Raw genomic sequence first — 13,251 nt, 5'->3', positions numbered from 1 at the left:
TTAAACAATGTTGATGGACGCCTGCCTTTCATTAAACTGCCTGAAAGTCAGTCTCTAGATTGATCCCACAGGGAAAATCAAGGAGAGTTTATTTTCTGACACAGTTTAACAGCAACCAAATTAAGAAATACCTTAAACATGATAAGTAAATATTCCTCCAAGGAGAAAATTAATATAAACACCACAAGAGTTATTCCACATTGATCTGTTTAGAAAACATCTAATTAGGATAATGTGCACCACAGTTCAAGGACCAAAGGGACTGTTTTGCTTCACTCCTTTCTTGCCATTGTCAATACTCCAGGTTCCTAAGGGAATGGTACTTTTCACATGTTCAGGAGCAACATATCCTCCCAAGCGAAGTAAGTACCAGGAGCTGTATTTGGGGGCACAATATCTTGTTCCCATTCTGATTTTGAGAGGCAATGGCTTCTTAACAAGAGTCAAAACGGAAGTGATTTCGGAGCAATGAATGGAACCTGATAAAAAAGACAAACCTCATTGGGACCAAATTTTGTGTCTATTGACATGACTCTTGGCACAGTCCTCTTGTGCTTTTATCTCTATTTAACAAAGAAAAGGAGCAGCTAGTTTTTCTGGAAGGAAATGAAGGGTTCTCTTGTCCTGTTCATTTGTATTGGGTTTCCAGAAGGCCTCTGTCCACCTGGCTTCCAGATAAACGTCCCCTGGAGTGGTTTCGTTCCAAAGAATTTAAAAGTATCTTGGGTTTGATCCTTGAGTTAAAGTCCTTTACAAGTCTCACATCATTAATCTTCGGTGAGAGGGTGAACTTTACCATCCGACCATTTTACGGACGGGACACACTGAAGCGTGACAGTTCTGAGGCAACAGAGAAGGCACAAGGCCCCTCCCATCACGCCTTCCTGCTCACAGCTCGCTGAGTGTGTTGCCCTCGTGACAAGGTGGCTCTTCCCCCACGGATGCGAGGTCTCCAAATGAAGGTGGGCTGCTTTAGCTTCCTGACCTGAGCTTTTCGAACTTCCTACATGTGACAGGGCAGGGCAGGGCCAACCCTCTGATGGAACTAATTTTTGCCTGTCTGTCTGGAAGGCTGGTGTGTCTAAAGCACCCTGGGAAATCGAAGAAAGCAACCATTCGTGTCTTTGACACTTGAAACGCCTATCAGGGTCTTTTTCCTGTTCGTTATCGAGATTAATATGAAAATATGCTACTGTGAGCAGAAGAAAGGCAGTATTTGAATAACTTTTAGTCTCAATGCAATGCAAATTTTTGTAGTTCAAATGCAGAAAGTGTCTCAACTTCTTTGCTTTTGGCCAAGAATAGATGTGTGTTACCCCTCACCATGGAGAGCACGGCAGAGCCTTCATTATCTCATATCCGTGCCTTCCAAATCAATCAGCTCCTGCTACACTGCTGGGCTTTTTCATTTAAATGAGCTAAAGTTAGAATGTATTTTATAAAAATGTCAGAGCCTCATTAACTGTGGTTTTGTGTTGGTCTTGTCTATCACTTTTTGGTTAACAATGTTAAGGAAATTATTTCTCTAAGAATGCTTGCACTAAGACTCCTCTGAATTTTTATGAAACTCTTCCTGGAAATCTGAACTCTGGTTAAAAACCAAGATGCTCCAAATTACTGGTATCTATACATAATCACTTTTCAGAATGTATGCAAGGTTTGGAAATGCTTTCCCACCTTTGAATTCAGGTGGCGACTAAATAAAATAATGTAGAAGCTGGAATTTGATCAGCGTTGCTCAGTGGGCTCCGGAGTGTGACAGCTGTTCTTGGACAGGCTGTGCCACCCACTGCAGGGCCTTGTCCTCCTCTCCACTACATGCCAGCGAATCTCCTGGGTTATCACGACAACCAAAAGGCTGCACACATTTCCAAACACCTCCTGATGCCTGGGCTGCCCACGTTGAGACAAGGTTAAAACACAAATTTCAAAATCCTCATACCAGACAAAAAACAAACCAAATTACTTGCCAGCCACAAAGCCTGTCTTCACTCTCAGAGTTTCCCACTTATTTCAGTTCCTGAAACTGTATGCTCGCCTCTTCCTTTCATAGTTGGGATTTACTACTTGGTGATGCTGCTTGAACTACAAGGCTCTTTTACTGCTGATAGAGGTCTTGACTCCATAAATGGTGACCGTCTGGAGGGTAGATATCTTAGGATAGACATCTTGGTGTGACCCCACATCAAGCAGAGCCCTGAAGAAAGCAAGTATTCACTGACTTTATACTGAATGCATGGTTGATGGATGGAGGAATAGAGAGAACTGGACCACTGGCCAATGGCTTAGTAAGAAAAATGGTACACTCTGTCTCTGTGCTTCTTACTGCCTTCGTGGCTTGCTGGGGGTTGTGGATTGTGTCTACAGCATGGTGACTTTTGGGTTCTTTTGGCCTCATACTAACATGTGGAAAGACACAACAGAAGGTAAATAGTAGAGTTTGTGGCTGGGGTGGCCGGTATATAGGGTGGGGCAAAAGTAGGTTTACAATATGCGAATTACAGTTTATTCTTGGATTATTATTTATTATTGTGTTATCTTCCCTATGAACAACCGTATACCTACCTACCTTTGCCCCACCCTGTATTAAAGTGACCACAAATAGTGTGTGTGTGCATGTACATATGGAGACACACACGGAGAAGGAAGACACACTAACATTTAACAAGAATAAAATCCTGTCTCAAAATTTGACGACTTTGGGGAAAAGTAGATTTTCCTCTTGAATTAACTCCCTAACCTGGCTCAGTTTCTGTTCATTTGTTTCATGGTTTCCATTGTTGCTCTTTTACTAAGACACTTAACAGATGTCCCTCTAAAGGAATTAAAGCACTGTTGTTGGTTTTTCCTCCCATCCCAATATTTTTTCAATAAAAAAATCACTTAGAATATATTTTCCCCTTTATCTAAACGAGTTGGGGGACAGAAAACTACATTTTTTAAAAGGTCATTTTCCTTAATGACCGGGGAGATAGGAAAAAAACACAGTTGATTCAAAAGGCTAATACTAATCCTTTCTATTTCTACAGCCTCAGTAAGGGCTTTCTCCCATGCAATAAATGGGTATTATATTCAAATAAGAGGACAGGTGGAAAATACAACAGATTCAACAACCAAGCTTGAGGGTGAATGAACTACAAGTCGCACCTGGAGGAAACAATGCAGAAGTGAAGATGCGCAGTTGAGTTTTCCCCCCGGATGGTAAGAAATTCACACTGATCCCATTTGTCCCTCTTTCCCTGGCTCTATAGCTCCCAGTAGCATGTAAATGTAAGGCGTCTGACCTCTAAGATGTAAGAGTGCCACCTACAGCTCTCACCTCCTTAGAAAAAGAAAGAAATCGCCCCATTCATAGACTGCACCAAGCTGTCATCGGTGGCATGGAGAGACTGGTAAATCTCTATCTCGTCTCTCTCCCAGGCCATGCAGCTCCTCATTCTGACTCACCTCCGTGGTCTGCGGGTGGGAAGAGGCTGATCTACGCCACTGGGACACAGTCCCCCAGGAAACAAAGCACCTCCGTGACGCTTTCTGAGTCCCTATTTTCAGACAACACTACTTCCACAGATGTGAAACAAAGAGAAAATGATCATGCTTCAAAAGCTACCGGTTCTAGTCGAACTCTGCCAGTCCAACAGAAAATCCTAGGATGATTTCAACCCATTAACTCCTTCCTGCCTAGCAGGAAGGGGCAACAGGGGACACTAGTCACTGGGGCCACTAAGCAGGAGTCAGAAGGAACCTAATTTGCTGAACCTGGACCTAAACTTAATATTAATATCATTCAAGTGGAAATAGAAATATAATGTTTTAAAAATCAACAGATTAAGTTTAAACTAAAACAATTAAATGTCCTCCAAATTAAACCCAATCTAGACTGATATGTCATTTGTTTTCTAATCCTGAAGGTATTCCTCTGATAATTTCCCCATGGCACTGGGCAGCCAGTTTCTATCTTGGCTACCAATTCAGTGATGACAATACCCCTGGCAGGTTGAACAACGAATATAGTTCCAGTCTGCAAACTTGGTCTCCTTGCCAGGTAATTTAAAAACCATTCACACAGTTCAGTTTGGTTTTTGAGTGTTCAGACAACCCACTGATCCAAGAACATGCTTTTGCATATTCCTATGCCTCTTATACATCAGACCAGAAAGGGCAGAATGGATGGACTGCTTGGCCATTTCAAGCAATTGTTCTGTTTGTCATGGGTGAGGAGAAAATGGAGTAGTGTCAGAGAGTTATCAGCAGTTAGTTTTTACTGGGGAAATATTACATGTCTAGTGCCAAGCACATCTGTCTGATTTCTTTGTCTCTGTCTCAATTTTTTCTCCTCTCTCCCACATACACACACCCTTTTAATTACGAGCAGAAAACAGTGCATTCTGCACACTTCACAACATCTATTAAGGCCTTAATTAATCCAACTCTCATACAGTTTCCATAGCAACGATACTTAACAGGCTCAATCTCTGCATTCGAAATCTTCCTTAAAGCGAGTGACTGAAAATATGGGCATTACCAAAATATGTTTACATTCATTCTAATGTCAGATGTAACGAGGACTCTGCACAGAGGGTGTTTGCATGGAGAGACCAAGTTTTGACATCACATTCAGCATCACCATAGTAAAATCAATGGCCTCAAACCAGGAATACACATTAACAATAATTTTTCAAGGCATTAAAAAAAATTCTATGACTACCTTTATGCTACAAGAAATTCCTATGTTATAGAAGATTAATGATCACAGTGATCTTGATGGAGCATACAGTTATTGTTTGTAGGGACGTTCGAAGAAATGCCAGTGTTAAAAAGAAACTCATTAGGAGGTTGCTTCCTGACTTCTGGCTCTCCAGACCTTAATTAAAGGCCTATTGTCCACGGCTGGCACCTGCCAACTTCTTACCCAAATTAGAGCTTGCCAGCAACAGAGAGGAGGACTAAGGTTTCCCAAGGAGCCCATGGACGCTGCCGAAGGAAATGTCAAGTACATTTCTGGGGGTCTGTTTTAGCTCCATGGCCTATATAGATGCACTCCTTGATGCAGGCTGTGTTTGTGTTTATATTTGAAGCTGTTATGCTAGAGGTTATAAAAATAAGCACTGACAACTATCCAGAAAAGCTGCTCAGGCATTACACACGGTGTTGGGGTAGTTAGAGGGAGCAGTGGTCAAGAAAGCAAAGGCAAATGAAGCCAGGCATCTACCCTCAAATGGTATTTCAGTCCATCCTGGCTTCTGTCATTAAATGTTTAACTTTCGTTGCTAACAAGAAATAAACCCTTCATCAGAGTTCTAGCTCCTTTTCCCTTCACTGTTTCCTTCTTTGAATAGGCAAACAACCCCAAACCAGCTGAGAAGGGAGAAGAAAAGAAATTAGACAAACTCTTGTGTAAGTAAAAATATATTTTAATAGAAAAATTAGATCCCTTTTATGATATAAAATGGGACACTCAATTGTGTCTCTGAACAAGAGGACCTTCCCAACTCTTCCTCAGTGGCTGGAATTCTGTGGAGCCTGGGAACATTGGCCCTAAGGACAATTGATCCCCTGAGTGCCTAGGGACGGCGCCAAGTTGAGCCAGGAACCTGTGGGGGTCCCCAGGCTTATGAATAAAAGAGGGTCGTTGGAGGAGGTGCGGGGTAGGGGTTCCTGCAGAAATAAGGGCCAGTTCTCTAATGTAACTATAATATCTAGTGAAATTAGCAAAGTATAATCCAATTTTCTCACCAAGTTCATTCTTTGTCCTCAGAAAATTATCTATACGAGACTCTTGGCTGCTGGCAGTATCTAAAACTTCTGACTTTCTGCTTTTCAAAGAGTTTTATTGGTAGGCACACAACTAAAATTCAGTTAATGACATGTTGAAGTTTCTCAACCATGACACTTCCACAGAACTACTGAACCATGGTCCCCCTTCAAGTTACTTCACCCAAAACGATATTCAATCTTCAACTTAAAGTGATTGCTTTGAATTCACAAGCCAGAGGCAAAGAAGATAATGGAAACAGGATCAGGGTTCTAGTTCTAGTCCTGTCGCCTCTTTGATCTCCCAGTTCCAAAGACTCTTGTCCTTCCACTCATCTGCTCATTCCAGAAGTAGCACGAAGCTCTTACTCTGAGCAGAGCATCACCGCGGGCTTTGATCTTGGACGTCTCTGGGGCAAGGAAAACGAGCTGTGAAAAATGAAATAACATGCCCAGCTATGCTAGTTCTTGAGCATGCCAAAGCTCACCTTCTCCCTACCCCTGCCACCAGCAGACAATAGCTGCTGTCATTTTTAGAGTGGTTACTCTGTGGCATTCACTGTGTGGGCTTAATTCAGAGTTCTCACTCCGCAAGGCATGGGTATTATTATTACCCCCATTTCACAGATTAGCAAATGTAGCTCAGAAGCAAAGTTGCAGGACTGTGCAACTCCCAAGAGATTCTGCTCACAAGGATGCCATGAACACAGTTGCTCTGCGGGGCAAACTCCACACAGTGCATGTGGTCCGCCTTCCAAGCCCTCCAACCCCGCCTGGCCCTGGCGGAGGGGTTAGTAAGCAAAGCCCAGGTCTGTTTGATTGTTTAATAGCCTTTCACTGCCTCGCTCACACTTGGTTTATGAGAGGCAGTTACTTAAGAACGTGGAGAACTCTGAAATTGATCACAAGGTGACTCTGGAATCTTCCTTCCATGTGGCCCCTCTACTCCTGTTTCCATTTCCCTCTGTCCATTCTCCACAGAGCCCAGGTGGCGGGCTGAGGGCAGGACGGCCCCAGTAGGTGAGGGCACAGCGGGGACGGTCCTGGATGGCAGCACCCAGCTGTCTCGCTAAGGCCCAGGCCCACGGCCCTCGGCGAAGGGTCCTCCACACACAGCCTGCCACAGTCCGGAGCCGCCCTGCCGTGGGCCAGGGCAAGGCCAGACAAGGGCAAAGCCAGATGAGGACAGAGCCGGTCGAGGGCAGGGCCGAGGGCAGGGCCGGAGGAGGGCAGGGCAGGGCCGGAGGAGGGCAGGGCGGGAGGAGAGCAGGGCCGGGCGAGGGCAGGGCCGGAGGAGGGCAGGGCCGGGTGAGGGCAGGGCCGGGTGAGGGCAGGGCCGGGCGAGGGCAGGGCCGGAGGAGAGCAGGGCCGGAGGAGAGCAGGGCCGGAGGAGAGCAGGGCCGGGCGAGGGCAGGGCCGGAGGAGGGCAGGGCCGGAGGAGGGCAGGGCCGGGTGAGGGCAGGGCCGGAGGAGGGCAGGGCCGGGCGAGGGCAGGGCCGGAGGAGGGCAGGGCCGGAGGAGGGCAGGGCCGGAGGAGGGCAGGACAGGGCCGGAAGAGGGCTGAGTCCAAGGAGGGCAGGGCCGGGCCAGGGCAGAGCCGCGGGGCGGGTAGGAGGAGCTGCGGCCCGTCTCACCCCAACAGCACCGGGGCGCAGGACTCCTGAGTGGGGGTGGGGGCCCACACACCCGGAGTTGCTCCCTGAAGAATGAAAAGATCCTTCCCGCAGGGCACCTCAGCTTTTCAGACCTGCCTCTGAGACCGGCCCCAGACACCCGGCGTGGACAGCCCGCGGGCGCCGGACCACGGCCGTGAGCCTGGGCGAGGGCTGGGCGAGGGCTGGGCGACGCCTGCGGACGCGGTTTGACAGGCGCTCGGACCCCTGCCCGCACCTGATGTGCTTAAAGCTCGGCCCGAGGATCGGCCGACACCATGGGGTGCTGGCGGTGCCCCTGGCCAGAGCCGGAGCCGGCTCCCCGCGCCGCCCCCCCCCGGAAGCCGCAGGCGCCGGCTGCCCCCAGGGAGCTCTGACACCCACCTGCCCCGTCTGTGCAGCTGCAGCCCCTCGTGGGCTGGCCCGGCTCCAGGGGACCGGAACCCGCCGAGAAGTTCTGCACAGGCTACCCCTCCCCCCAGGACACTGCCCGGACCCAACCGAAACACTGCCCCTTTTCAAAAGGCCATTTGCCTGTCCTGGAGCTTTGGCCCGAGGGCCCGGCTCCTGCTGTGACCCACAGCCAAGCACCCAGGCCGCCTGGCCCTCTCTCTGCCTGGCGGTGCCTCAGTCTGGAGCCCGTATTTTGCGACTGTCGCCCAAGAGACACCTCCAGATCTCCCGGTGTGGTGGCCCGCGGGACTTAGGCTCGTGCTGAAAAGCTGCTGTCTGAGGGTCTGGCTTCCAGTGAGCCCGAATCTGCCGCTGCCTGCGATCGTCCTCCACGGGGCACTGGCAGGTCTTTGCACACACTCACTCCGGGAGCCCTAAAAAGTAACATAGGCGGCTTGCACACTCAGAGGTTCCAGAGGCAACCAAGAGCTAAGGCGGGGTGACAGTAAGCTCCATCTCCTACGGGAGGCCACTCCTTCACGTCTGGGGGAGGCGGCTGGCTCATCTAATACCTAGAAACCATCAGAGTCAAGCAAAATGAAAAACAAAGGAATATGTTCCACCACCACCCCAATACTTTAATAAAATGGGGATTAGAAAATAAAGAAAAGCAAAGTCAGCCTGCACTTTTTCTTTCCTTTTTTTCCCTTCACTTAAAACTCTGCTTTGACTCCTGTAAGTCGTTTGTCCAACAGAATCACCCTGAGGCACCCCTCTGAACCCCTGTTCTAATAGCATCTTCCCGTAGTGCCAGGGCTTCCTCTATTCTTGGTTCCTTGTGGCTTGGGATCAAGTAGGCAGAAATGCAGTGGCCATCTGACCAGAACCCAGTTGCTTTATGGTGGAGGTGGGAGAGGGGATGATGATGACTACTCCTCCACAGCTTGGCTTGACTTGGAACCTGATCAGCTACTGAGCTGAGAGAGAGAGAGAGAAACTTCTGTGTTCCTCACACTAGTACAAGAGTGCATGAAAGAGCAAAGCCAGGTGGAGGTTCTCCCTGGACACCTTCATCCAGGGGAGGAACCCGGCCGGCAGCACCTCCTAATGCATGCTCCCATGCCTCTCACGTCTTTTGTTCCGTGCCTCTAGACCTTTGCTTGCATTGCTCTCCTTGCTCAGAATGTCCTTTCCCCTCTCTCTGCTTATCCTTCAAGCCTCAGGCATCTGGCTCTCCCTATGAGCTCCAATAGCAACTGTGCTTTTTGTTGTTGTTGTTAATCCTCACCTGAGGATACTTTTCTACTAATAGTTTAGAATGGGAGGGAGGAAGAGAGAGAGAAAGGTTGATGTGAGAGAGACATGTTGTTTGGTTGCCTCCTGCATGACCTCAACTGAGGTGGGGGGAATGAACCAGCAACCCAAGTATGTGCCCTTGACCAGGAATCAAACGAGTGACCCTTTGGCCGATGTTCTAACCACTTAGCAACCGGCCAGGGCACAACTGTACTTTATATCTGTTCATGTGTTTGTTTTGCCAACAACTTGTAGGCTTATTCTTCTTTATTTCATTCCTAACAGATTATTTGGCCTTTAGCAGACAGTCAATAAATATTTATTGAATAAATAAGTTGAGTGGAGGTTTAGAGATACAATACGTTGAAAGCTAACCTTGTGAAACTCTCGTTCAGTCTATGACTAGCCCTCTCCAGGTATGTGACTGCTCTAGTCGTCATTTCTGGCTGGGTAGGTGCCATCTGCCTGAGGGCTGGGTCCAGGCTGAGCCACTATTAAGAGAGTTTTAAATTATGATAATAGCTAGCATATATTCATGACCACTATGTCCCAGGCTCTGTTCTAAGCACAGTGCCATATAGTAAGCATTAAATTCTCACAATTCTATCGGGTAGTCATCCTGTTTTATAGATGGGGAAACTGAGACCTAGAGAGGTGAAGTGACATACCAAGGACACACAGCAAGTTGAAGACCTGGTTCCCGAATCCTACTCTCGACTGCTATGCTTCTCAATGAGAAAGACAGAGGTGGCTTAACTTAATGACCTCAGGTTGATTCTGACTTTGAAAGGTGGACCTAGGTCATAGGAAGGAGTACATACTTCTTTCTGCTTCTTTATCTGCCATCCCATGATTTCATTAGGCTCACCTTCTGTACCTTATATAACTGTTGCACACATACATACACTCAGCCGCCGCCACCACCTCTGCAGAAGGTATTTTTACTTTACCCTTTTCTGAATGAACAGGGTTCCAATTGGAGGTGGGCTGGAAGGTGTTACATGACTCCAGTGGTTATGCAGTCCTGATGAAATGCAGAGTGGCTTGGACTATAAAATGAGATGGCACGTTAATGCATGTCGTCTGGGACAGAGCAAAAACACTGCTTTTCTTTCCACCCCAAATCTCTAAAGGTCTCCTGGAAGCTCTTTAGTTCATAGGAAAAAGTAGATCCTTTGGGGGGAAACTTTTTATTATGCTGGGAAAGAGGGTAATTGTCTCTGAAGGTTAATTGGAATTGCTTGTGGAGCCACAGAGTGACCTCTATTGAGATCGAAGCTCATTACATAGTGAGGCCAAAGTGAAAAGGAAGAACTTACCAAGAAAGCTTTGAAACTTAGTTATATTTAGTTGAAAAATCATAAAATTAAAGAGGAACCTATGAATCTAGGTAATTCCAAAGATGCTAAGGCTTCCCAGGGTGGCTACATGAATACCCAGATTTTGCAAAGCTTAAAAATCAACTGAGTACACATATTTTTAAAGAACTCCATGGAGATTTTGAACATTTTTATATATTTTAACATAAGGGTATTTCCATATCCACTGTCAAGAAAAAAGAAATTTATTTATAGTTTTGGAACAAGGATTTAGACTGAAATAACTACATGGTTTTTATTCCAGGGACACAGGATTCTGGAATAGACTTGATTGGAGAGAGAGAGAGGACTTTTTTTTTCTCTAGATGTCTTTAGGTATGGAAACTGCATCTTATAATTTAGCAAGAGTTCAGCTTGGAGGTGAAGTGATTAACTAAAATTTTAATAAGCTGCATGCATTCTGTGAAGATTAGTCTCTGAATTTAATATAATATGATTGTGACCAAAATGGCCAAAAGCAACAAGAGTCAGAAAAGTGCCCCCCAAAAGGCTTTTAAAAACACACACACCAAGGCTTAACTTGCCTAAGTGAAAAATATCAAATAGGTATTCAACTGGCAACTTTAAGTAGGAAAAAAAAAAAAAAGCAAACAATGGCACCTGGTGACCTTCTTTCCTTCCTATCATGGCTCCCTCCTGGCAAACTGCGATTCTGGGTGACGTTGGTACGCCCCTTTATTTTCACTTCATTAGGGGAGGTTGTGTTTGTGTGTGAAATGCGTATTTCACTATGGTCCTACAACGTCATTAAAATTACGAAGTAAAAGAGACAGGTAAAAGACATTTATTGACACTGACCAAAACAGATACGAGTATTTCTGAAGAACGAGCTGAAAGCATTTTCCGGTTTATTTTCCCACACAGAGACCCATGTTCCTCTGAAGACAGTTCCTTTGTGGAAAAGCACGTAACTGTCCGTAAGCGTTGCCGAGAGAAGCTTCTGTCCTGGAAGAACTGCAGGGCAGAGATGATTCTAGTCTAGTGCGTGGTGGTTGGTGCTCCCAGGCCCGGCAGGACAGGGCCAGTTGAGAGAGTGAGGGCACTACTGGAGTTTCACTATTTACATCCAAACTGACCTTGCTGGAGCTTGGCCCCTGGGCTCTCTTGAAAGATGTGGCTTGAAAAACAACCAGCTTTCGGACTGAGAAAGTACATCTGCAAAGCACGTGGCCCAGGTCCTAAGTGTCCACACTCTGTCCGTAGAGAGTGGCCTCCTGCTCAGAACAGTGCCCAAACAGCACACGTGGGTTGCACGGTGACCGGGACAGGTCACCACCAGCACGTAGAAGGTGACCAAGGAGAGGCCGTTCCCACAGCCCCGCTGCCTGGGGGTCCTGAGCCGCTCTCCCTAATCAGCTGCGGTGACTGAAAGTTGGCTGCTCAGGAATATCATTCTTTCCATTAAATTGCTTCATCTAGGTCTTAAAAGGCATTTCAACAACCAGATGATTCAGTAGAAAATACAATATGGAATTTTAGTCCCGAGTTGTAACTTTGAAAATACGTATGCTTATTCAAATCAATTTCTCCTCCAGAAATCTGAAATTAGGTGTGGTAAGTTAACAATTATACACACAGAGCTGCTTTCAATAATTTAATTATTAGACTCATGCCCCAAAAAGGAACTTGCATGAAATATTAACTATTCCTCTTAAAGCTATTTGGACACAGTCACACATCAGAAAAGGAAAAAAATAATTCTCCCCAAAATGCCAGTGTTCTGTTTCGTTTGGAAAAATAACGACAACACAATTAGAGGTAAACAATATTTTCTTCGGCTCCGTCTCCAGTTTCCCGGTCTTGTCTGGTCACTGTCTGTAGATTTAGCTTTTCTTCTGCTATAAACGTCTGCAGCTCAGGGCCGTGTGGGTTTGAGTCATGGGGGGTTGGGAGCTCAGTCTCAGAAATGTCCAAATCTGCAACAGACAGACAGCACAGGTCACAGGGAAGTCAGCCTGAGACTCGCACGGCAGGCGAACCCCGACTCAGCCAGCCACAGACAGAACGGCGCAGTGAGAACGAGAAGTCAGGTATCTACGGGTTTAATCACCATCATTAAAATCTTTTTGGTTGTGCATACAAATGTCTCCTGTGGCTAAAAATAACTTTTATAAAATACTCCTAGGGAAGTGTCAAATAAACAGAGACTTGTCACTATTTGTGGGTTGTGGAAATACTGCTAATGCTGAGAAAGGTGTACCCACTTATTTTAAAAAATGGGCTCAAGATTCTAGAAATACAGTGTATACTCTAGCTATGTACAAGTAACTATATTTTCATCTGCAGAGCACCTTCCCTCAAATGGATTGGCCTCAGGACAAATAATATGCCTGGGATTTTGTTGATGTGGGTAAGGGGGGGGGGGGAGCTGAAGGATGGAAACCCTTTAGCCTCATCATTATGCAAATCTGTTAACACTACACAAATCACTTAGCAAGAGTAACCAGGTTCCTAGGGGAAATCGTTCCAATATCAACTATGACTGGGTTTATTTCTTCCTGTTACCTAGCAACAGCAGGGCATAGTCTATTCTATTTTCTTCTGGTAAAACCCTCTAATATATGGTTTAAAGGGGAGGGAAGGGGGGGTTCTGATTTGAAGAAAAGAAAAGCTTTTGCTGCAAACCATTTTCTCTGTGCTTGTTCCATTGACCATCCTCCCCGAGGCTCAGCCATGTGGCAAACTTATGAATAACCAGCTCCAGTTGGAGCAGACAGCAGGGTACATATGGAGGTACAGGTGCGACAGAGGTGTGGCCCGGAGGCCCACCTGCTTTTTGT

The 13,251-nt window shown here is 46.4% G+C and overlaps 1 protein-coding gene across 1 annotated transcript in view; it reads right to left on the bottom strand.

Annotated features, from left to right (window-relative positions):
- Nucleotides 1–11,270: 11,270 nt before the first annotated feature.
- The window catches only part of ARHGEF28 (Rho guanine nucleotide exchange factor 28), a 292,956-nt gene continuing 290,975 nt past the window's right edge, over nucleotides 11,271–13,251 (bottom strand). The window contains exon 36 of the mRNA XM_036280592.1: nucleotides 11,271–12,387. Coding sequence (XP_036136485.1) covers nucleotides 12,224–12,387 — 164 coding nt within the window. The 3' untranslated portion in view covers nucleotides 11,271–12,223. The remainder of the gene's footprint in view (nucleotides 12,388–13,251) is intronic.

This window comes from Molossus molossus, unplaced genomic scaffold (genome assembly GCF_014108415.1).
Source record: "Molossus molossus isolate mMolMol1 unplaced genomic scaffold, mMolMol1.p scaffold_m16_p_3, whole genome shotgun sequence".
NCBI lineage: Eukaryota > Metazoa > Chordata > Mammalia > Chiroptera > Molossidae > Molossus > Molossus molossus.
The sequence above is the reverse complement of the archived record's forward strand: the minus strand, read 5'-3'. Positions and strand labels throughout refer to the sequence as shown.